The sequence below is a fragment of the Panthera leo genome, chromosome B3 (genome assembly GCF_018350215.1).
Source record: "Panthera leo isolate Ple1 chromosome B3, P.leo_Ple1_pat1.1, whole genome shotgun sequence".
Classification (NCBI taxonomy): Eukaryota; Metazoa; Chordata; class Mammalia; order Carnivora; family Felidae; genus Panthera; species Panthera leo.
The window spans coordinates 68,666,037-68,688,700 of record NC_056684.1 but is presented as its reverse complement, the minus strand read 5'-3'; the positions used below and the strand labels follow the sequence as shown (position 1 = coordinate 68,688,700).

General features: G+C 41.5%; 1 protein-coding gene across 1 annotated transcript in view; it reads right to left on the bottom strand.

Annotated features, from left to right (window-relative positions):
* RYR3 (ryanodine receptor 3) overlaps window positions 1-22,664 on the bottom strand; it is a 526,048-nt gene that overhangs the window by 318,476 nt on the left and 184,908 nt on the right. The window contains exon 3 of the mRNA XM_042942518.1: window positions 8,694-8,801. Coding sequence (XP_042798452.1) covers window positions 8,694-8,801 — 108 coding nt within the window. The remainder of the gene's footprint in view (window positions 1-8,693; window positions 8,802-22,664) is intronic.

Sequence of the window (22,664 nt, the reverse complement as noted above, 5' to 3'; positions counted from 1 at the left end):
AGCTCGTGCTGGCTGGGCACTTTTCCCTCTCCCACCAGCCTGGGTATTGGCACAGCAAGCACCAGCAAAACCAGAAGCATCCTGCCATTCCTGCCCTCTGCAGAGCAGGGGCCTTTTTATCCCAAGGGCCCCCTACATCTTGTAGTTCTTATTCTTGCTTTCCATCGGTTCCACTTGATCAAAATGCCAGGTTCTTCCATTCTAAAACCACACCGTTGTAATGGTAGGGTGGGGGTGCTAGCAACAGGGTTTTTTACTCCACTGAGGACTGGAATGCCAGTTGAGATCTCTGGAACCAAGACAATTTTTCTTCACCAGAATATCTACATAGGTGCTTTCATTAAACTTTCATGAAAGGGAAATAAGCTGGAGGCTTTTCTAGTTCATTCGGTTCCCCCTACAAATATATAATTTAAACGCTGGTAGCTGTTAAAAAGTAAATTACATGATCAAAGGAAAAGTCTAATAAATAAACTGAGAGGTTTCTATTCTCCCAGGATTTCTTGAATTTCAAATGTGCTTCATTTTTAAGAGGTAAGCAAGGGTTTTAACCCAAAACATTTCCCCTAAATTCAAATATCATTAAAAAAAAATTTTTTTTATGTTTATTCATTTTGAAAGACAGCACAAGCAAGGGTGGGGCAGAGAGAAAGGGGGACACAGAATCTGAAGCAGGCTCCAGGCTCTGACCTGTCAGCAAGAGGCCGACGCAGGGCTTGAACTCACGAACGGCAAGATAATGACCTGAGCCGAAGTCGGACGCTCAACTGACTGAGCCACCCAGGCGCCCCAATTCAAATGTCATTTGGAATTAAAACACGTTTCTAAAAATGCAGCTGAAATCCATTTTTACAACCCATCTCTACCCCTGCCCCCCAACTAAACAGTTATTTTTTAAAACCTTCAACAAAATCTTTCATCAACACCCCCCACGAGAATGCAACTATACACTTAACAGTATGGGCTAGAGAAAGCTTAGATGCCCCAATCCCTCCTCACTCCTCTAAGAAACTTTAATAAAAATGTTTAATTTTTTATTGCAAATTAAAATGTAAGAAAACACAACACGGCACGAGAAATGACCTTTGGTTCAGCCATGGAGAAAAAGCTCAAGCTTTCTAAGATGACTGAGGTCATTACGACAAGACTAGACTAACAGAGCGTCAAATGTCAACAGCAAGAATGGCAAGAACTCCAGGGTTTGTGTGACATTAGCAAGGCTGAATGTTATCACATTTGCAAAACACCACCAGGATCGCACAGCCATATCGATTTTAAATATGAGGCACCCGACTCAGAGTGAAAACATTTCCCCCAAGAAAAGGCAATTCCACTAAAGCTGAAGCACTATATTCGGGAAAGAGGAGGAGGATTTGATCCTCTGGAACTTTAAAAATTCATTCTATGGGTTCTTTCACTTGAAAATGCTTCTATTCAGGATATGAAGAAACGTAAAAAGCTAGTTAACCTTAATGGTTGTTCCTAATTGTTGAAATTAACATTTCATTCTTCTGCTGGTTCATTTTGGGGATTGGATGAAAAAGGGAGAGACCATTCGACTAGCTTTTTCCATTTTTACGATGAATTCCAGCCCTACGGAAAAGCAGAACTAGAATCGCATCATGGCACCAGAAGAGAGCGGAAGCACCGAGAAGCTGGCATTGAGGTAAGGCTGCACACTTCTGTCACTTCACCAAGTTCAAGCCTATGGCCACAGGCTATCCAGACCACATGCAGAATAAAAAAGGAGACTTGGAAAACTTTTCAACGTCTTAAAGGAGGTAAATGACTCCGCAGGCGACCCATTCTCCTAATTGCAGAGTGGCAGTTTAACAAGCTGCTTGACAATTAATTTTTAAGTATGCAGCCACGTCTAATTCCACAAGATTGAAGTGTGTGGTGCACAGGGTGGTTTTTTTTTTTTGTTGGTTGGTTTTAATTGCAGAGGCACAAATAATGGAGATTGCTCTGAACACTCACACGGTGAGAAGCTCAGTTCATTACAAATAAGCTGGCGTCGGTTGTCCATTCAAAGTACACGTATATTAAAAGAGTGAAGGGGCGCCTGGGTGGCTCAGTCGGTTAAGCGTCCGACTTCAGCTCAGGTCACGATCTCACGGTCCGTGAGTTCGAGCCCTGTGTCGGGCTCTGTGCTGACAGCTCAGAGCCTGGAGCCTGCTTCCGATTCTGTGCCTCCCTCTCTCTCTGCCCCTCCCCCGTTCATGCTCTGTCTCTGTCTCAAAAATAAATAAACGTTAAAAAAAAAAAAAATTTAAAGGAGTGAATAACATACCCATTCCGATAGGTCACTGAGCTAGAAAAATCAAAAACAAAACAGTAAATGGATATTTTAGTGTATGAAATTCTTGCAAAAGCTTTCAAGCAATTTGAGGAGTCAACAGATGTTTACTGTAGGAAAAAGAAAAAAAAAAACAGTGAGAATAAAGGGGGTGGATTTCCCGCCTAGTGAGTATGTGGTTATTTGAGCTAGAAGTTAAGCAGTGGCATCAGATGTAGAAGTTTGTGTTCACTTCTTCCCCCTGGTACAGTGCTGGTGTCTTCAAGAAACTAGCAAGCAGCATGCTACAGCCAAACTTTGTGGGCAGCACTTTTTCATAATTACATTTATATAAGAAAATCCAGGGGCACCTGGGTGGCTCAGTTAAGCATACGACTTCAGCTCAGGTGATGATCTCATGGTCTGTGGGTTCAAGCCCTGTGTTGGGCTCTGTGCCAACAGCTCAGAGCTTGGAGCCTGCTTCAGAGTCTGTGTTTCCCTCTCTCTCTCTGCCCCTCCCCTGTTCATGCTCTGTCTCCATCTCTCAAAAATGAATGTTAAAAGAAAAAAAGAAAAAATCCACCCAAACAAAAGGGTCAGTACCCACATCAGACAAATTTCAAACTTCTTTTTCTTTGAAATACTGCAAACAAGCATTTGGACTTTCTTTTAAAACCAAAGAGGTACTTTCTTGCCATCAACTAAGGTCTTGTAGATGGCATATTTTAACTGGATACCATGTTATCAAAAGGCCAGTTCAAAAATGAATTATGAGTTGTCTGCATACTTTTTCATAACCATCAGCTTATCAGAGAAGCATTAACATCCATTATATTAGCATAAAATCCTAAAATCATAGCGTAACATGTGAGAGAATTGTAAGAAGAGGAGAAAAGGAGCAAGAATGGTGATATACGTTTCGTGACAATTTGGTCTGTGAAAAAACATATTCAAAACCTTAGTTTGAAGGCCTCTCGTTATTATTTAATTTCTGAAAAGAGCATCTGGCTCCTTGAAGAAAGACACTGTGTCAAAACTACAGACTACATCCCATATCCGTCCAAAAGAAAATTTATAGGAGATTCAAAAAAAAAAAGATTAAAATTATAGAGTCATCACTTTATGCTTTAGGGGTGCTGTCTTAGGCAGAGTTTCGAACATCCTTTGTTCACATGAAGGTAGAAAGAGAATGAGCACATGGATTCAAATCTACCTAAAATTATGGGAGCCGGGTCTCAAAAGCAGTGGCTAACACAAACAGGTTAATATTTCCACAGCTCATCAGTGATGGGCTACATATAGTCACTAGGACACTCCAGATGAAGTGAGTGGCAACGCTTTTCCTTGGTGCAGGGCAACCTCCGTAGGCAAGGGACAGGTCTCTTGCATCCAGGTGGTGTCAAATAGTTAAGAGCTGGTGAAACCAAAGCCCAGAGGAGGTAGGAGATTTACCATAGTCAGACTTCCGGTTGGTTAGCAGAGCCAGGATGATGCCTAAACTTCCTGCCTCCCAGGTTCCTCCCCTAAACAGGCTGCCTCTAGGGAGCAAATCTGAATGAACTCTAATGCCGGACAGATTTGAAAGAGTAGTTTTTTGGTTTTTATTTTTAATATATGAAGTTTATTGTCAAATTGGTTTCCATACAACACCCAGTGCTCATCCCAAAAGGTGCCCTCCTCAATACCCATCACCCACCCTCCCCTCCCTCCCACCCCCCATCAACCCTCAGTTTGTTCTGTTTTTAAGAGTTGGAAGAGTAGTTTTGACATATAACCTCCCCCGGGCTTTTGCATGTAAGCGTTATTCTGCCCAGTAGAGGTAGTTATGTTTTTAAATACAAAAATATTATTTTTGTAGAAGGTATGGACAACCAGCTGTAAGGGAAAACAGAAAGGGAAGCATCCAAAATCAGAATGTTATTTTTTCTTCACTTCCAAAGAAAAAGCAGGGGCAAGCCAAGTAAAAATGTAATACCGTGGCATCCTGTTCTCACTAATGAGGCAGTAGACAGGGGTAACATTCCCAAGATGAAACAGACAGGCACTGGCACTGGGGTGGGGGTGGGGTCAGAGTCCCGAGGGTGGGCACCGAGGAGGTCCCTGGGGACCCTGAAGTAGTGGCTTTTACCAAATCGTGCAAAGGAAGGTCATACTTGAATACCTAATGGGGCTGTTTTGGTGTATCCTCGCTCCCCTGACTTTATGGCATATGAGGGCAGATCCTACGACTTACCGGATAATACACGCAGAAGTGACTGTAGTTTTTGTCCAAAGGAAAGCTTATGCACTATTGCAAAGGTGCAATTAATGCCTCTTGTTAGATTTGATTCATGAAATGATTTCTCTCTTTTAAAAAATGTAGTCTTTAAAGAAAGGTCAATGGGGATGAGGTTTAGTTAGAACTGGGTACATCATTCCTCCGTCTTGTTCCCTCTCCATACATATACCAAAATACATTCTCATTCTGGCTCTTTTCTGACAAGTATGAAAGGAAGGCAACAATCTCAGACTGAGAGGCTAAATCTCGATGACGGGGTATCCCTTCCCTTCTATAACACAGAAATGGTGTGAACTCATGGCCCCAGGAATAAAGGGGTAAGGATCCTACTAGCCTTCTTCATTCTGGATGAGTTCAAGATTTCTAACTCTGGGCACAGCTTGAGTTCAAACTTTACTCAAGGGGCTCCTAACTCCTCTCATCAGCACCTGGACTGAAAACAGATGTGAAAACACATCTACCAGATTCTAAAGACTGACTTGTTCTCACTGCAAATTTCTGAGGGATGGTGGGATTGAGGGCTCAGAGGGAGATGGTAACATCTCTTTTAGTGCCATGTCCTGCTGAAAGTGGCTGGGTATTTCATATACTGTAGGTCCAATCAATCAATCAAAAATGTTAAAGCATTTTAATATTTGTATGCAGGGATTCTATCTCAAACTCCAGTCATTTAGTTGGCCACAGGGCCAACATGTGTCTCTTGGTAATTTTCTCCTGAATAAAATCAGATAGGATTTAATCACAGTCAAATTGACCCATAGATGAATTTAGCTAGGGTGGACTCTGGGGGCACCAAACATTCTCTGCCTCCAAATCCTCATCATTTATTCTCCTTTTCAACATAAAGCTGGGTCCCACATGCTACTTGCTATAGCTACAGACACTTCAATAACAAACTCTATTGTTAAACAAAGCTGGACACCTTTGTTTTCTTTATTAGCAAGGGGAATTGCTGCAGAATTATAAATCCTTGCAAAAAGACTTCTGTACGCTCATCATGTGAATAAACAAACAACCAAAGTCATTTTTAAACATGTTCAGTTGCTGCACACCAGTGAACAGACACACCACACAAGGACCAATTTATGGCTAGAAGGAAAAATTACACTCTTCAAAGCATCCCATTTGGTGGCAGTCATGATCATTAGTGAAAGTAATATCTATTTAAAAGCAGTAAATGCCTATTTCCAAACAGAATGGACTGGCATACAAAGGAAGCGTCATCCCACTCAAGCATCCCCAGGCTTCCTAGAGAATCATTATGGTCTGTCATGTTAACTCACTTCCTTTTTTTTTTCCCTCTCCTCTTTTTCTTTTTTTTCCCCTGCTGAGTATCATCATCTAAAATCAAATTAAGTACTAATAGTAAATGTGCACAGAAATCACTTCAGGAAAGCAAAACAATCAGACTCAAGAGGTTATATAAAAATACTCTTTCTCATGGTAAAGATCAAGAGCCCAGATGGAATTGTGACAACATTCCAAGAGGGTTACAGTAGCTGAGCTGAAGCTGTTATCCAGGTGACTAATTAAAAGAACCACCAACAAATAATAACGTCTTAATAATTTCAAGAGTACCATCTCCCATCTATCTGTACTCCAGCTCCCCTTTCAAGTCCCTTCCTTCCAGCTCTAAAATTGCTAGTCAAGGATGATGGTGAGGATAATAATAAATGTGTCAAGATGACAAAAAACTATTATAGTCTCTGTTTGGTAAAACAGCACAAAAAGGTGACATGACACACAGGAAATTTCAGAGTCTGACCCAACATGGGGATCAACGAATATTTAGTAATAAATACTGTGTATCATTTATTTTGGACTCAAGTTTTCAAAGAGAATGAATCACCCAGTAAGATTTAAGGTACTGGTTTTTGAATATAGTAAATTAAAGATGGCCCCTGAAATATATAATTCTATTGAGTAAACTTCTCCTACAACATGGCTGGTCTTTAAGGTAGGTCTTATTTGTATGCTCCAAAACTAAGTAGTCACTGTTATCAAGAGTCTTCACATTCTCTTCGGAAAATGAATTGCTATGTATGCTTCTTTAAGACAGACCAAGTTAAGACTGTAACTTAGGTGCACGGCAATAAAGAAGAGGAAGGATTATAACCAGAACTTCTGAATGTACTTTGTCATGCTAAATCAAAGAGTCCTTTCAAATACACTTTTTGACCAAATCTGGATAAAAGAATGCCCAAGAGATAATTCTCCAGTTAACATAGCATCTATCTTCCCAGTTTCTATCCTTGGGCCACAAGTAGGCAGAGTCTAGCTGATCTTGGTTGAAACTCAAAGTGGTACTACTCCAAATCAACCAGCTCCTCCTCACCAAAGAGGTCTGTAAATGATGAGTTGTTAGTTTTGGAAAAAGAATGAGGAATTAAAAATTGATTTGTTCCACTGAGCTGAAGGGCATATGTCTATGGAGGAAAGCATGGGTACTAAGGTCAATGAGAGGGGGAAGTAAACACAGACTTCAGTGAACATCCAAAGAACAAAAACTCACCTGTGTTAATGCTCTACAGTACAAAACAAAGCTATTCTCGGGTGGCTGACAAAAGCATCTTATTTTAAACCACAAGAGTGAAGAATCACAAACACTGGTGTTAAGGACCCTAAGAAACAAATTAAACATTCTAATTTTATAGGTGACAACACTATGGCTCCAAGAGATGATAAGACTTGTGTAAGATCACATTAAATGCTGGAAGATGACCCACATGTAAATACTGATTCCATTGAGTCTATGATCATCATCTCTTTTACCATAAAGGACACATTTCCTTATTATGTATGAGTTCATTTGAGTCAAGTGAGAATAAACTGTGCTAGGTACTACAAATTGTTCCTATCTACATGCAGTTTACTCCCCAGTACAGGATGCAGAAAATTGGACTTGCAGTTACAGTACAGAATAAGAACTATTTACTCCCTGTTGCTCAAGCAAGGGCACCCATCCCAGACTTCTGGGGTCAATAAAGGCTTCTCAATAGATCTAATATTCAAACTGGTTCCTTGAAGGCAAAGTAGAGATTTTACAGGGGCAGAGAAACAGGAGGAGGAAGCTGTTCTAACAGGAGGGGGTAGCAGACACACAGGATCAGAGGCAAAAGAGTGCTGCTATGTTAGACGAAGTGAAAGGAATTCAATATGGCTGGAACACTGAGTGCCTGGGGGGAAGTGGTGAGGGACAGGGCAGGAAAGGTGAGCAGGGTGAACAAATCCAGAAAGCCTTTTTGCCTAGTTAAGGAATTTAGACTTTTTCTCAAGATAATGGGAAGACAAAGAGTTTTAAAACAGGGAAGTAAAATGATTAGATCTGCATTTTGGAAAGAACATTAGGATAGCTCAATGAAATAGAATGGCAGCACGGGGGTGCATGTGTGGTTAAGTATAAAAGAAACCAAAGCAGTTAGTAAGCTGTTGGTGTAGTCTGGAAGACAGGATAGTCATCTAGTGCAATATCTGAGGGGGATGGAAATAGATATTTGTATTTGAGATATTCAGGCCACAGAATTAAAATACCCGATGATAAATAGATACAAATTGATGTGGGTCATTTGGGAAAGAATCAAAATTATTCTGAAGTCTGTGGTCAAAGACCTTCTGACACGGGAGCTATGGAGTACAGTCCCTCAGTTTTATAGTCAGGGACCATTCTTCTAACAATAGAAAGTCAAGACAGCTCTATATTTTTTCATCATGAATGAAACTGTGGAGTCCCGGAAGGCAAAGACTGAATTCTACAGGATACTTCATTGGGGCAGTCATAAACCTCTGATGAGACTTTCCCAAGAAAAAAGAACTGCCCAACAAGCACCCTCCATCTCAACGCCCTTCTCACATTTTCTGGCGGATCATGGGTTAGGAAAAAGGAGTAGGTTCAATGTCCTATGGCCTGCATATGCAGCGTAAATGGTGATATCTTCCATTTTCTGGTGGACGTTGGTTAATCCAAAGGAAGCAGGATTAGGGGTGATCAATAAAAGAAATCAAACACAGAAAGATTTATGTGGATCAGCTCAAGGTCCTAAGGTTTTCCAGTTCAAAACTGGAGGAATGAAATGAAGTATGTACTTTTGGGCTACGGTGTGTCCCAATCCCCATTTAGGATGTAAATCAGGTACTCACCCCTTCGCCGCCATTTTCACCTGTATTGGCAAGCATTTCCTGCAGAGCTCTCACAGAGAGGGACTGTTCCAGCACAAAATTGCAGACGCAGAGATCTGGAGGAACATACTGTGGGAATAAAACCAGAATGAGGATACCTACTCATATCAGTAGGGGACCAATCACACAATAACATCTCAAGGGCAAAAAGCCTATGAATCAAAGTGACAGGTGGGTGGGTGGGTGGGTGGATGGATGAATAGGAATATAAAAGGTAGCCTTCTCTTATTCAAGTTAAGATGGGTTTCAAGCTGAATTCTAAAGGATGAGGAGAAGAAAATGTCTAAGTCTCAAGGAAACAGTGACCAAGATGTCAGGAGCAACTTCAGTGAGGCTGGTAGTACAAATAGAAGAACACACATACAGCCTTGCCGAAGAAGGCAAAGTAAAGATATACTGATCTATACTGATGCCTGAGTAGGACCAAAGGAAGAGGGCCACTGAGATATCATTCACAATAATTTGTAAGAGGACAGTGGACACACCACAGTGTGGCTCTAGACAGTAGTGACACGATAGGTAATCTATTTACTTGTTAAGAAAACCTGGATACTGGGGTGCCTGGGTGCCTCAGCGGGTTGAGTGTCTGACTCTTGGTTTCATCTTGGGTCATGGTCCCACAGTTTGTGGGTTTTAGCCCTGCATCAGGCTGTGCACTGGCAGTGCAGAGCCTGCATGGGGTTCTCTCTCTCTCCACCCTTCCCCTGCTCTCTCTCTCTCTCTCTCTCAACATAAATAAAAGAAAAAGAAAAAAGAAAACCTGGATGCTGCACTATAAAAAGGGGCATTAGGGGGATTAAGAGCTATATAAATATAATTCTGAACAAGAAATGTCCAGAACTAAAAGAACTGATGGCCCCTACAACAATCATTCTAATTTATTATGTGCTCCAGTGATATTAATATTTGTACTTGTTCTGGAACATTTCTCAACAATAGTTAAAGACAGCCTTTGCTGCATACTGACTAGTAATAGCTAATGCTCACGGACTATTTTCTCTGTGCCAGGCCCTGTTTTAGGTGCTTTGAATATATTAGCCCATTTAATCCTTACAACCACCCTGTATGATAGGAATTATTCACATTCCAGTTTACAGCCAAGGAAACTAAGGAACAGAGAAGTTAGGTCACATGCCTAAGGTCATGGCTTCTATTTGGCAAAGTTGGATTCAAATCCAGGCAGTCTGTCCCCAAAGTCTATATACTTAACTCTACACGATTCTTGCCACTGATGGAAATATTAAAGACATTTTTCACCACTAGGATGTTTTCAATCAGCAAATATTTAAGTATTACATTTATATAAAACACAGTACAGGGTATTGAGAAGGATACAAAGACATTGCTCTGTAGGAGCTTACAATCCAGTTTCATGATATACCATCTTCCTTAGGAATATAGCTTATAATCACTTTGCACGCCAAGCCTTTGTTTCCTACGGGATACTGGAGAACACTGACACTAGGAGAGGATAACAGGAATGAGGAATGAGGGCCAGAAGTCACCAACAGCTTATGTCTAACAGTCAGACAGGTAGAGCTGTTTCCATGGAGCTCCAATTTAAAAGATCAAGCCAGCCTGCTACTAAAGCACAGATAACCTCTCTGACTTCAACATTTTCTTTTTTAAAATAATGAAATGGTAATCTCTAAGTTTCCTTTAATTGGAGGCATTTTGTATACTCTTCAGCCCTCTTCCCAAACTCAATGTCCTCAAATAAAATGATGTTCTACTTGGGCCTATTATCTCCCTTCATTAAAGTTTGCAGACCCCCAGGCCAAGAATGTGTAACCCTATCCCATTTTGAGGACTTTTCCACTAAGTACGTTTCTCCTCAGGGTCCCCATATTCTGAAATCTTAAAAACCTAGTCTTCCTAGAATTATGGTATTACACAAAATTGCCCAATTCTTTTTATGAAAGTTATGATAGGAGAAACTACCAGGACACTACAGCTTTTATATATATATAATATATTCCTCGCTTTGTTTTCAAATATATATATATATATATATATATATATATATATATATATATATATATATTCCTCGCTTTGTTTTCAAAGTCTGTTCTTGCCGCAGGTAATTAACTCATCTGTATGGGACTTGAGCAAGCAAGCAACTGTTAATGCAGGGCTTTTTATGTTAATGCATAAAAAGTTAATGCATAACTTTTTATGAAAGTTATGATAGGAGAAACTACCAGGACACTACAGCTTTTATATATATATATATATATATATATATATATATATATACATATATATATATGTATATATAATATATATATATTCCTCGCTTTGTTTTCAAAGTCTGTTCTTGCCGCAGGTAATTAACTCATCTGTATGGGACTTGAGCAAGCAAGCAACTGTTAATGCAGGGCAGAGCGTCATGTCCACAAAGGGCTTCCGGAGCACAGAGAGCAACATTTTAAGCAGCATACAGTATGATAAAGCATTTCCCTAAAGGCCTTACACCATAAACATATCGCTCAGCTCAGTTTCCCCAAATATGGTGCCATCGCAGAGAATTTTACAGAGATTTTTTTTTTTTCCACCACTTTGTCTACCCGGATCTCAAGTCACCAGAATAGGAAGCAAAAGGAGTTTAAGTGTTTATTCCTCTTCACTAAAGCATGTGGTTTGGAGATTTTCTATTAAGGAAGGTCTGCAGTTACGGTTGGTACTTTAAAGGGCACTTTTTGGCTAATTCAACATTCACTCTCACTTTTACAACCACCATATCTAGCCCACTCTCCTTTGACAAAAACTTTCACAGTCCTCAGAGCTAGAGATCCCGCCCTGACAGGAGACCAGGGGATTCGAAGTCCCCCTTCTTTCTCTCCTGCGTCCGGTCCACAGGAGCACTCCCCCAGCACTGCCATCATCTATTCTGATGGAGGACCACCAATAATACGGAGACTAGACATGCCAATTATGATTTTCTTTTCCTTCCAGATATTAAAAGCCCTAAGGTGGTCATGACTTAACTGCTGGTACAGATGGGCACACTGAAATGCGACAGAGAGGGCACAGGGAGAAAGCACCTCAAATGAGAGCACTGTACCTGCACTGGCTTACACAGTTTCCTTACAGTTCAGTGTCTCTACCACTCAAGTGTGGCCCCTTCCTGGAGCCTACGCTTGGGGATAAGTTCACCCTGGTCTAACAGCACACAGAGCAACACGTGGGCAGTGGCAAGGGAGAAGACGGGGCAACAGGAGTATCTGGAGGAAAACAAAATGCAAGTAGTAACTTGTAACATAAACGGAGTCCAGAGCACAGAACCATCTGACCTGCTACCTCAGCTGCCATCCTTAATTAAACTCCACACAGGCCTCAGGTCCCACCTCCACGTTCTTTAAGAATGAGCAAAGGCCACTCGTCCATCAAAGCTAATTTGTTTGCAGCGAGCAAGTCTCCTAGGAGGTCAGCTCATTGTCTCTGTGCTCTGGAGCCTGTGCCTCAGTCACTCTGCCTGGCAGGCATGCGGCATGTGTTTACAGATTCTCAGCACGGACAGAAGGGCTCTGTTGACATCTGTTCTGAAATAGCTCTTCATCTCTCTTCCCAGCCCTGTCCTTTGCCTGGAGACGCACTCCATTCTCAAATGTCCTACAGAAAACCTTGAGATTCCAGGGCGCAGAGAAAGCCAGGAACTAGGTATTAATTTAGCTCTGCTATGGAAAGTCAAAGAAGGGAAGGCCTACGGACTTCCCATTTTCCATAAATCTATGTAACATCTTCCTCACTGCACTCAACATGTTTTTTTCTGGGGCTCACTAAAACCAAGATGGTGGCAATCTGATAAGCTCATTGTTAAGTTCACATAGCATTTTTCTACCTAGCACCTCACAACATGCTCTCAGCACCGTGCTAGCTTGTTCTAGCCAAGCTCTGGGGGATATGAAGAAGGGAGTCAGTTACAAGGAGGGCTGTCACCCCTCTACTACACTGTTAACCACACTCTGTTCCGGTTACAGGATTCTTTATGCAGTACGGTCTATTTCATTAGATTGTGGGAATCTTGAAAAATCTGTGTCTTTTTCTATTTTTGGTATCCCCAGTACAAAAAAGAGCAAGTACTCAACTTCAGTCTTCTTGAATTGAGTGTGTCCTAGAAGACTACCTGAGAGTATGTGGCTCATGGTGGCTGTGGGTTCATACAAACTGTACTGAGCACTCACCTGCCTGGCTGGACCCTTTCCCCAACTGTTTCATTATCTCGGCTCTTGTTCAACTTCTCTGTTTATCCAGTTCTCACACGGTCGTGCCTTAATGATACCCCCTAGAAATGTTATCAATAGCTCTGAATTAAAATACAGGTCCTATTAGTTAATAGTGAATACTCTAGCATAGGAATGCCTGAGGTCCTGTAACTGTTCAACTGCTTATTGGTTTAATGAGGATAAGCAGGTACCTTAGTTTCTCTGTGCCTCAGTTTCCTTATCTATAAAATAGAGACATTATAGTAACCACTTCTCAGAATGACACTTTTTGTTTAAAGAACTTCAAATAGGGTCTGCTACATAGAAATAATAAATGTCAGGGGTGCCTGGGTGGCTCAGTCAGTGAAGTGTCCAACTCTTGATCTCAGCTCAGGTCATGATCTCACAGTTCGTGGGTTCAAGCCCTGTGTCAGGCTCTGCACTGACACCATGAAGCCTTCCTGGGATTCTCTTTCCCTCTCTTGGCCCAGCCCCTGCTGTCTTCCTTGCACTTGCTCAAAATAAACTTAAATAACGTCAGATATTATCCATCACAGAGCAGTGAAATCAAAACATCAATAACTCACTTAAATGTTCATTTATACATCTAGTGTAGTTGAAGTTCTTATTTTGTTTAAGGATAAGGCAAATTCCCCACCCTTCAAGGTTGTGTGGTCAAGGGGGGTATCAGGGAAGCCAATGGACAATTTCCAAAGTAGGTTTTGATAGGCCCAGGGTGAGTAAGAAAACAAGTGAGGAAGCATACAGAATTTAACGTGACTGAGGTGGAAAGATGGGAAGGAGTGGGGGAAGGGGAAGGAGAGGGAAGGAAACAAAGGGAGGTGAGAAGTAAGGCTGAGGAAGAAGTAAGCATTAGACCAAGAGGATCCTGAGTTCTCTTGTCAAGGAGTTTGGACTTTATCTTCAGAGCAACAGAACACCATTAAAGGAAGTTATGCTGAAGGTCATCTAACCAAACTTTCAGCTTTGAAAGACCATTGTGGATCTAGTCTGAAGGAGGCTAGACCAAGGCAGAGAAACTAATTACGAGGTTGTTGCCATAAACTGGTTATGAGGTGAGAATAGCACAACTTACAGTAATCACACCGGAGATGAAAATAAGAGAATGAATTTGGAAAATCTTGAGAAAGTAGGAGAGATAAGACCTGATGATCAGTTGGATATAGGAGATGAAAAAGGCGAAGACAACAGGTGTTTCTAGGATGAGAAAGAGTGTAAAAAGGGTAGGAATCAGCAAGAATAAGCCACACCAAGTATCCTAAGAACCACAGAGACCGTAGTTACACTTGGCAAATTGTCCACTGGACTCTCCCTTTTGGGCCAACAGAATGATGACGGGAGAGTGGCTGTGTATGGGTATGCCCACAGACGTCAGCAGAGTAAGGCTCATCTGGGAAAAGAGTGGGAATATGCGAAAGTAACATATATTCTCCATAGGAGAATTCATCGAGACCCAGCCACCACAGTCAGCTCAATTAACCTCACTTTCCTTTCCCATGTCCATTTAAGCCGTCAGCCGGTATTAGGAGAGCATAACAACATTCAGTACTGCACTAGCTGCTGTGGGGAAAAGACAAAAGGCAGTGTTTCTGTCCTTTAAGGAGTTTTTAACCTATTTGAAGAGACATCTACTGTACATGAAACTTTATAAAACAATGCAAAAGAGAATATTCAATGCTAAACTGAGGGGTATGAGTGATACTTCCTGGAACACACACAGCCTTCTTAGCAATGTTGTGATTAGGAAAGCCCAGCCCAGACTGGAGGTTGGCCTCAAGAAAGTTTTTGTGCACAAGAAGTTCCTGGCACATAAAAAGAAACACAAATTTTTGTTTAACAACGCACAAGATGCGAGAGTTATTTTTTCCATTTTCTTGTGTGTATTCCTCTCTTCTGTTTATAGAACATTATGTTTTTTTAAATTTTTAAAAATCTTTTTATTTATTTTTGAGAGAGAGAGAGAGAGAGAGAGAGAGAGAGAGAGCGCGAGCGCCAGCGGGGTAAGAACAGAGAGAGAGAGACACAGAATCTGAAGCAGGCTCTAGGCTCTGAGCTGTCAGCACAAAGCCCGACAAGGAGCTCGAACTGTGAGATCATGACCTGAGTTGAAGTCGGATGCTTAACTGACTGAGCCACCCAGGTGCCCTCCTCCCTTCTGTTTACAATTCCATTAATGAAAGCAGCATTTTTAAGTTATGAGCTTCATAGAACCTCTGTCTTTACTTTGCTTTTTTCACCCAACTCCTTAAAGGAAAAGGTCAAGCACTTGCAAGTATCATGAGTCAGTACAGGGAGGGCACAGAGAAAAGAGAAAGAATAACTTCTGTTTACTAGTTTTTCTACATATACCTCCCACTCCAGTCCCAGGACTGAGCAGTTAGATGCATGAGCTTGAGGCTGTATTATACTTATGTGCTGATGAGTTTATATGGACTCAGCCCCACTGCAATGGATAGGCCATTACTAATTCCAGTTATCTGGAGGAGAAGTAAGGACTGTAAAAACAGAGGCCAAAACTAAGTAGTCAGAGCTGAAGTAGCTGAGCGAAGTGCATCTCACATTCTTTGATCCACATTATGAAGAAATCAGCATAGCCAGTGGGAAGTTCTTGGGCAGATGGTACAGAAGCATCCAACCAACGATAGGTCTTAAGGTAGGAAGTAAGGGACCCAGACAGTTCATTCTTTCCTCTGGGATTCCATGTAAATGGGGCCCAAAGAGTGAGTATATTAATTGCATAAGAATCTGAAACTTTAAGCTAGAATGTTGGAATGTATTTGACCTTCCATTTTAATTTTTCTTCTGTTATTCCTTAGTGTTTAACAATTTTTTTGAAGCTCTGGCCTGTTTTGGCTTGATTACATAAATTGAGCAAAGAATTTTGGTCTACAAATGAGCCAAAATATTAAAGCAAGGTGCCTCAGTATGGTCAATGGGACAGTAATAGGGGCAATAAAACAGGAGAACCACAAGACAGAAGCAAAGCTGGGGGCAAAGCAGAGGGTCCTTGATAAGCCAGCTCTCACCAATAGGACATTTCTATTCAGAAGACTTGAAACTTCCGAATTTTATTAATGAGGATGGTATCTCAATTATTACCTTCATGCTCTACTCATGCTGCTTGAGGTAGCCTAGTCCAAGAATAAATATGGCTCGTGGTTATTCTCATAGCTGTAGATTTAAAAGTGTGAATACAAAGGAAGTCTATTTCTTTAGTCGCACTATGTCTGCTAGAAATAGGCAGAGGTAGAGCCAGTCCCCAGTGGCCTGGTGTCTATTGTGTTTGTTCCATTTCACCGCACCACCTCAAAAAAAGACTAATAACCATCACCCTATGATGGCTTGATATAGTCCTAACTCAAAGACCATCAATGAGAAGGCATCCCTAGCCTCCTGGCATAGAAAATTAATCTCTCCTCTAGAAGATGTTCCAGTTGGGTGCAGAGTGGCATTGGATAAGACCAATTCTCCATGGGATAGCATCAAGATAGCCAGAGATGGCATGCGTAAGCTTGAATTTCAGGAGTTTTAAGCACTACACAGACATGATCTCATCCACCTACAGCAGACATGAGCTCATTTGTGGACTTCCTCTCTACTATTGATAACACATAATTATTTGTATTGTGTTTATGCTTCAAAGACAGAACTAGCCACCAACCAAACTAACACCCACATCTTGTCCCAAACAGGTTTAAGTATTTACACAGGTAAGTGCTTTTTAAACCTATCTTTGCCACCTCTGCTAAGTTTTTGATAGATTATAATGAAAGAAGTTATACAGTGAATGTTTAAATCTGAAGATGTTGCCTAGTATCTGGATTTCTATGAAAATGGAAGATGGTTTTTACAATTATTTTAGAGGCAACTCAACTGCAATACAAAGGAATTAGGTAAAACTTACATGGGTAAGTGGAGAAACAAAAATAGAACCCGTATATATATTTTAACTATATCTACTTACTCATCTATATAATTTTACCAGAAATTGTGAATTCTTTATATATATATTCTCTCACTTAACTCTAACTTCAACCCTTAGGGAAAAGATTATAGCCAATTTACAGATAAGAAAACAGACTCAGAAAGGCTAAAACACTTCCTCACAATCACACCCTGGAAATGGCTTTTCAATTACCAATTTCAAACTCAACTCTTTCTGACTGATCCTTTGCCCCTTCTCCTGTAAAGAGAAGATGCCATCCCTATACCAAGCTTGCAGAATTTTCCTATGCTTCCTCCTCTCAACTCTTATACTTTAATAAGAAGTTAAGGGCTTCATATTAGATTCTTGACTCTCTCAGAAAGAATTCTCTATTTTAGAACGGCCACTGGGAATACAAAGGCTATGACTACAGTTAGGGAGACAATCAGGGCTCAAGAGCTTTGTAAAACTGAGATTTCTGGCAAGAAAGACCATACATAGTTCCACAATCTCAGACTGACTGACCATGTAAGTGCTGTCTTCCAAAAGGCAATTCAATTCTGGCCATGAGGGGGCCGGTTTCCACCAAGGATATGTATGTGAAGATTATAAAAACATGTACATATGCAGATTGTAGATATTTTGAGGGAACAGACTTTGCCTGTCTGTGTTAAGAACTGTTCTCATGAAACAAGGTTAAAAATGTGTACAAACTTAATTTTTTCTTTTCTTTTGTTTTAATGTTTATTTTTTTTCAATATATGAAGTTTATTGTCAAATTGGTTTCCATACAACACCCAGTGCTCATCCCAAAAGGTGCCCTCCTCAATACCCATCACCCTCCCCCCCCCCCCCCCCCATCAACCCTCAGTTTGTTCTCAGTTTTTAAGAGTCTCTTATGCTTTGGCTCTCTTCCACTCTAACCTCTTTTTTTTTCCCTTCCCCTCCCCCACCCCATGGGTTTCTGTTAAGTTTCTCAGGATCCACATAAGAGTGAAACCATATGGTATCTGTCTTTCTCTGTATGGCTTATTTCACTTACCATCACACTCTCCAGTTCCATCCATGTTGCTACAAAGGGCCATATTTCATTCTTTCTCATTGTCACGTAGTATTCCATTATGTATATAAACCACAATTTCTTTATCCATTCATCAGTTGATGGACATTTAGGCTCTTTCCACGATTTGGCTATTGTTGAGAGTGCTGCTATAAACATTGGGATACAAGTGCCCCTATGTATCAGTACTCCTGTATCCCTTGGGTAAATTCCTAGCACTGCTACTGCTAGGTCATAGGGTAGGTCTATGTTGGTGGGAATGCAAATTGGTGCAGCCACTCTGGAAAACAGTGTGGAGGTTCCTCAAAAAAAAATTAATGTTTATTTTTGAGAAAGAGAGGGAGAGAGACAAAGTGTGAGTTGGGGAGGGGCAGAGAGAGAGGGAGACACAGAATCTGAAGCAGGCTCCAGGCTCTAAGCTGTCAGCACAGAGCCCAATGTGGGGCTTGAACTCACAAACCATGAGATCATGACCTGAGCTGAAGTCGGAAGCTTAACTGATTGAGCTACCCAGGCACCCCAAAACTTAATTCCTTCTATTTTAATACTTTGCTATGATAAAAGAATAGAAGGTCTTTCTGAATATAGACACAGACTATTTAAATCAGATAAGTTCCAATTTTTGCTTATATTTTTGCCAACAAAAGCCATTATATGTAAGTGGTAAGGTACACACATTGTTTTAAAAGTTTTAAGTAATCTCTACACCCACCACAGGGCTCGGAATCACAACCCCGAGATCAAGAATCACACCCTCTTGTGACTGAACCAGCCAGGTGTCCCTGAAAAAATTGAATAATACAATTGGAAAAAATTCTTTTTGGGAAGAGGAGGAAGAGGTCATTATCTTTGAAAAGAAGTCAAGAAGCTCCCTTCTGACTGATGCCTGAGGAGTCAACTATAAGAATGTGACACTCTCAGAATTCACCTGTTTCTAGATGCATCTTTTTTTTAGTGTTTGTTTATTTTGAGAGAGGTTCGGGAGGAGCAGAGAGAGAGAAACAGAAAATCCCAAGCAGGCTCTGCACTGTCAGAGCAGAGCTCCACATGGGGCTCCAACTCCCCAAGTTGTAAGATCATGACCTGAGCCAAAATCAAGAGTTGGACACTAAATCGACTGAGCCAGCCAGGTGCCCCTAGGTGCATCTTCATTGCAGAGATGAGGGAGTTGCCCTGGAAGAACTGAAAGCCATGGAAAATCACTGCTGCAGCAGAAGGAGACTTACTAAGCAGAAACACCCACAGCCATGGGTGAGCAATGGCAGCGTGTGATGCTGTGCTGGCCTAAGGTTTACTCCAAGACAAGAGCATGAAAAGGCATGGAATAAGTTGATAATGTGCAAGGAAAAGGGAGAAGTTTATCAAGTTATAAAAAGGTGTTGATACTTGGGGCGCCTGGGTGGCTCAGTCGGTTAAGCGGCCGACTTCGGCTCAGGTCATGATCTTGCGGTCCGTGAGTTGTAGCCCCGCGTCGGGCTCTGTGCTGACAGCTCAGAGCCTGGAGCCCGTTTCAGATTCTGTGTCTCCCTCTCTCTGACCCTCCCCCGTTCATGCTCTGTCTCTGTCTCAAAAATAAATAAACGTTAAAAAAAAAATTTAAAAAAAAAAAGGTGTTGATACTTAAAAAAAAAAAATAAAACAAAAACCTTCCACTGGCGATCTAAATATTTACTTAAGAAGACCACTTGTTGAGGCGCCTGGGTGGCTCAGTCGGTTAAGCGCTCGACTTCGGCTCAGGTCATGATCTCACAGTTCGTGGGTTCGAGCCCCATGTCGGGCTCTGTGCTGACAGCTCAGAGCCTGGAGCCTGCTTCAGATTGTGTCTCCCTCTCTCTCCGCTCCTTCTTCACTCACACTCTGTCTGTCTGTCTCTCTGTCTCTCTCTCTCAAAAATAAACAAACATTAAAAAAAAAAAAAAAAGAACACGTATTGAAATGACTTCTATGCCAAGGAGATGCCACTGCCACCTAGAAGCAGGACATCTAAATTGCAGGACAAATATCCTTTGACAAAAATCTCGCTGAGAATGCCAATCCAAACTGTGGAAGAACTAAAAACACCCACAACCACTGTTTCTATGCCCCATCTGTGAAGAATCCAGATATTGGCTGTTTAACTGACACTGACCAGCAGACACAACACAGTCTAGCCTCTCTTAGGGAGAATGTTTAGTGAAAGCAACAGCTTCAACATCAACTATCCTTTTGATAATACTCAGAGATTTCTCTTAAGAGCTAACACAAATAAGCCTGTTCTGGAAGAATTTATGCAGAAATATGGTGGGCCCAAGAATCTCCCGGGTAAGAGTGCTAACATTTCAGATTCCTGGGACCCTTCTCCAGATGGGTACTTTAAAAGAATATTCCAGGTGACTTTGAAGCAGGAGGTCTCTGACCCCAGTTTGAGAGACACTTCAGAGCAACAGGGCCAAAGAAGTAAATTCGGGTCCCTAGAAAGTAGCTGATTCTCATTCTAAATGCTTCCATAAAGAATTCAGTTCATCAAAACATCAAATTTTCTTTCAAATGCATAACCCGGTAATTTGAAATCCACATGACTGTTGTTTTTATAATCTTGCCTGATATGGCCCCAACCAAAAGTAACATCTAGGTGTCCAGGACACCTATCTTCTGCCAAGAATCAGTTGTTTCTGGCACAGTTAGGAAGAATGTTACCAAGGGCTTGGCAAAAATTAGTGCTGTGAAGCTGGTGTTCTTTAAAATAAGGAAGAAGGGGCAGCCAAAGAACCAGAGACAAAACGCTGGGCAGCTGGCTTATAAAAACTGCCTGCTGGGAAAGAGCATAGCTGACAGGCTGGATGGCTGGTTTGGTTCTTGATTGAGCCAAGTTTTTCCCCCTGGCCGGCATGGTCAGCATGTTAGGAAAGGTGCCAAAAGGTGGAGACTTGGAATACTTGCATCTGGGGGGAAAAAACAAGCTGTGGAGAGGAACAGCAAAACATACCTACTGTTTATGGACAGAGATAACCAAAAAAACAACTCTTTATATGGTCCTTAAAAAAGACGGCCATAAATAAAACTCTTCCTTAATGAGTGGGACAGGTAATACAACAAGGTCTGTGGATAAATAAAGAGACTCTAAAATCTCTAGTTTTCAGCGGGAGCCTACCAAAAGAAACACACTGTTATTCTCAAGAGCTTGTGTATCAGAAAGATAGTAGAGATCAGGAAAGAGGACAGGTAGCCTGTCAGCAAGGAGATGAACTCTGTGCATGTCCCATGTTCCATGAAGAAGTTAGGGGCACACACATCAGCTAGAAGAGGAGCACAGGGTACAGGATGATGGAGTTAGAATGAGAGATGATGGGCAGAAACACCAAAGGATAAGGTAAAAAGCCGAGGGGGCGGGCTGGTAGAAAAGCCTAGTCTCAAGCTTGATTTACTTTAGTGTTGGTGGAAGGAACATGGACCAGCACCGTATCAACCATGCATTCCTCTGTATTTCACTTGCTCCTTCCTCCCTTTTGCACGATGACATGGTTGCTAAAGAGTTTAGAAATCATGATGAGGCTGCTCTTTATTACCGAAGCAGTGGTATTCAACAGCTGCAGAACAGAATTTGTGTCTCTTGGCCTTTTCATTACATAAGAGGAAGGGGACAGTTGAGAAAAGCATTATGAGGAACCCACGGGAGTAGAGAAAATGCCAAGCTGGACCTGAAGGCTGACAGAGAGAACAGAGACACTGGGTGCTCGAAGCGCAGTTCCCTAAGGTGCATCAGCTCCATGAGGCTCATAGACTCAAGATCTCAAGTGGGCACAGAGCTCATGGATGAGGGGCAAGGACAACAGCTTGGCTTTCAAATGGCTTGCCTTTTTTTTTTTTCCTAATGCCGCCTTCCCACTCTCAAATTGAATCCAAATTCCAATGTGGAAATGCAGCTTTTAGTTTTACCCACGACACGAAGTTTTTGCTTTGGTAGAAATAAGCATATCACTATAAACTAAGTTCTGAATTAAAAAAAAATTTGGCAGCAGTATATGGACAGATGTTTGTAACATTTGCAGTTATAAAAAGCGTTTGTGATGATAAGTAACAGTGGTAAATATTCTTTGCCAATATGGAAAAAGTACTTTTATCCCCTTATAGAGACCAAGACCCCAACCATTCTAACTGCCTCATAGCATCTGAGCTAAACTACTACTATTAAATGCTCACATTGACAAAGATTAGCACTACATGCAAGGATTAGTACCACATACCCTCACTTCCAAGGGGACATGTAGTACTCAGATATTTTATTTATTTTTTTATTAAAAACTCTTTTTAATGTTTATTTATTTTTGAGACAGACAGCATGACCAGGGCAGGGGCAGAGAAAGTGAAAGACACAGAATCCAAAGCAGGCTCTAAGCTCCAAGCTGTCAGTACAGAGCCGGATGTGGGGCTCAAACTCACAAACCATGAGATCATGAACTGAGCTGAAGTCAGATGCTTAAATGACTGAGCCACCCAGGCGCCCCATCACAGGTATTTTAAAACATGTACATACAGCAGGGAGTCAGCACTGTTAGTGGCTGCGTAAGTTAAAAACATTCACAGGGCACTGAGTGGCTCAGTCATTTGAGAGTCCAGCTCTCATTCTCGGCTCAAGTCATGATCTTATGGTTCATGAGATCGAGTCTCCCTTCAGGCTCTGTGCTGACACACAGAGCCTGCTTGGAAATCTCTCTCTCTCTGTCCCTCCCCCACTCTCGATC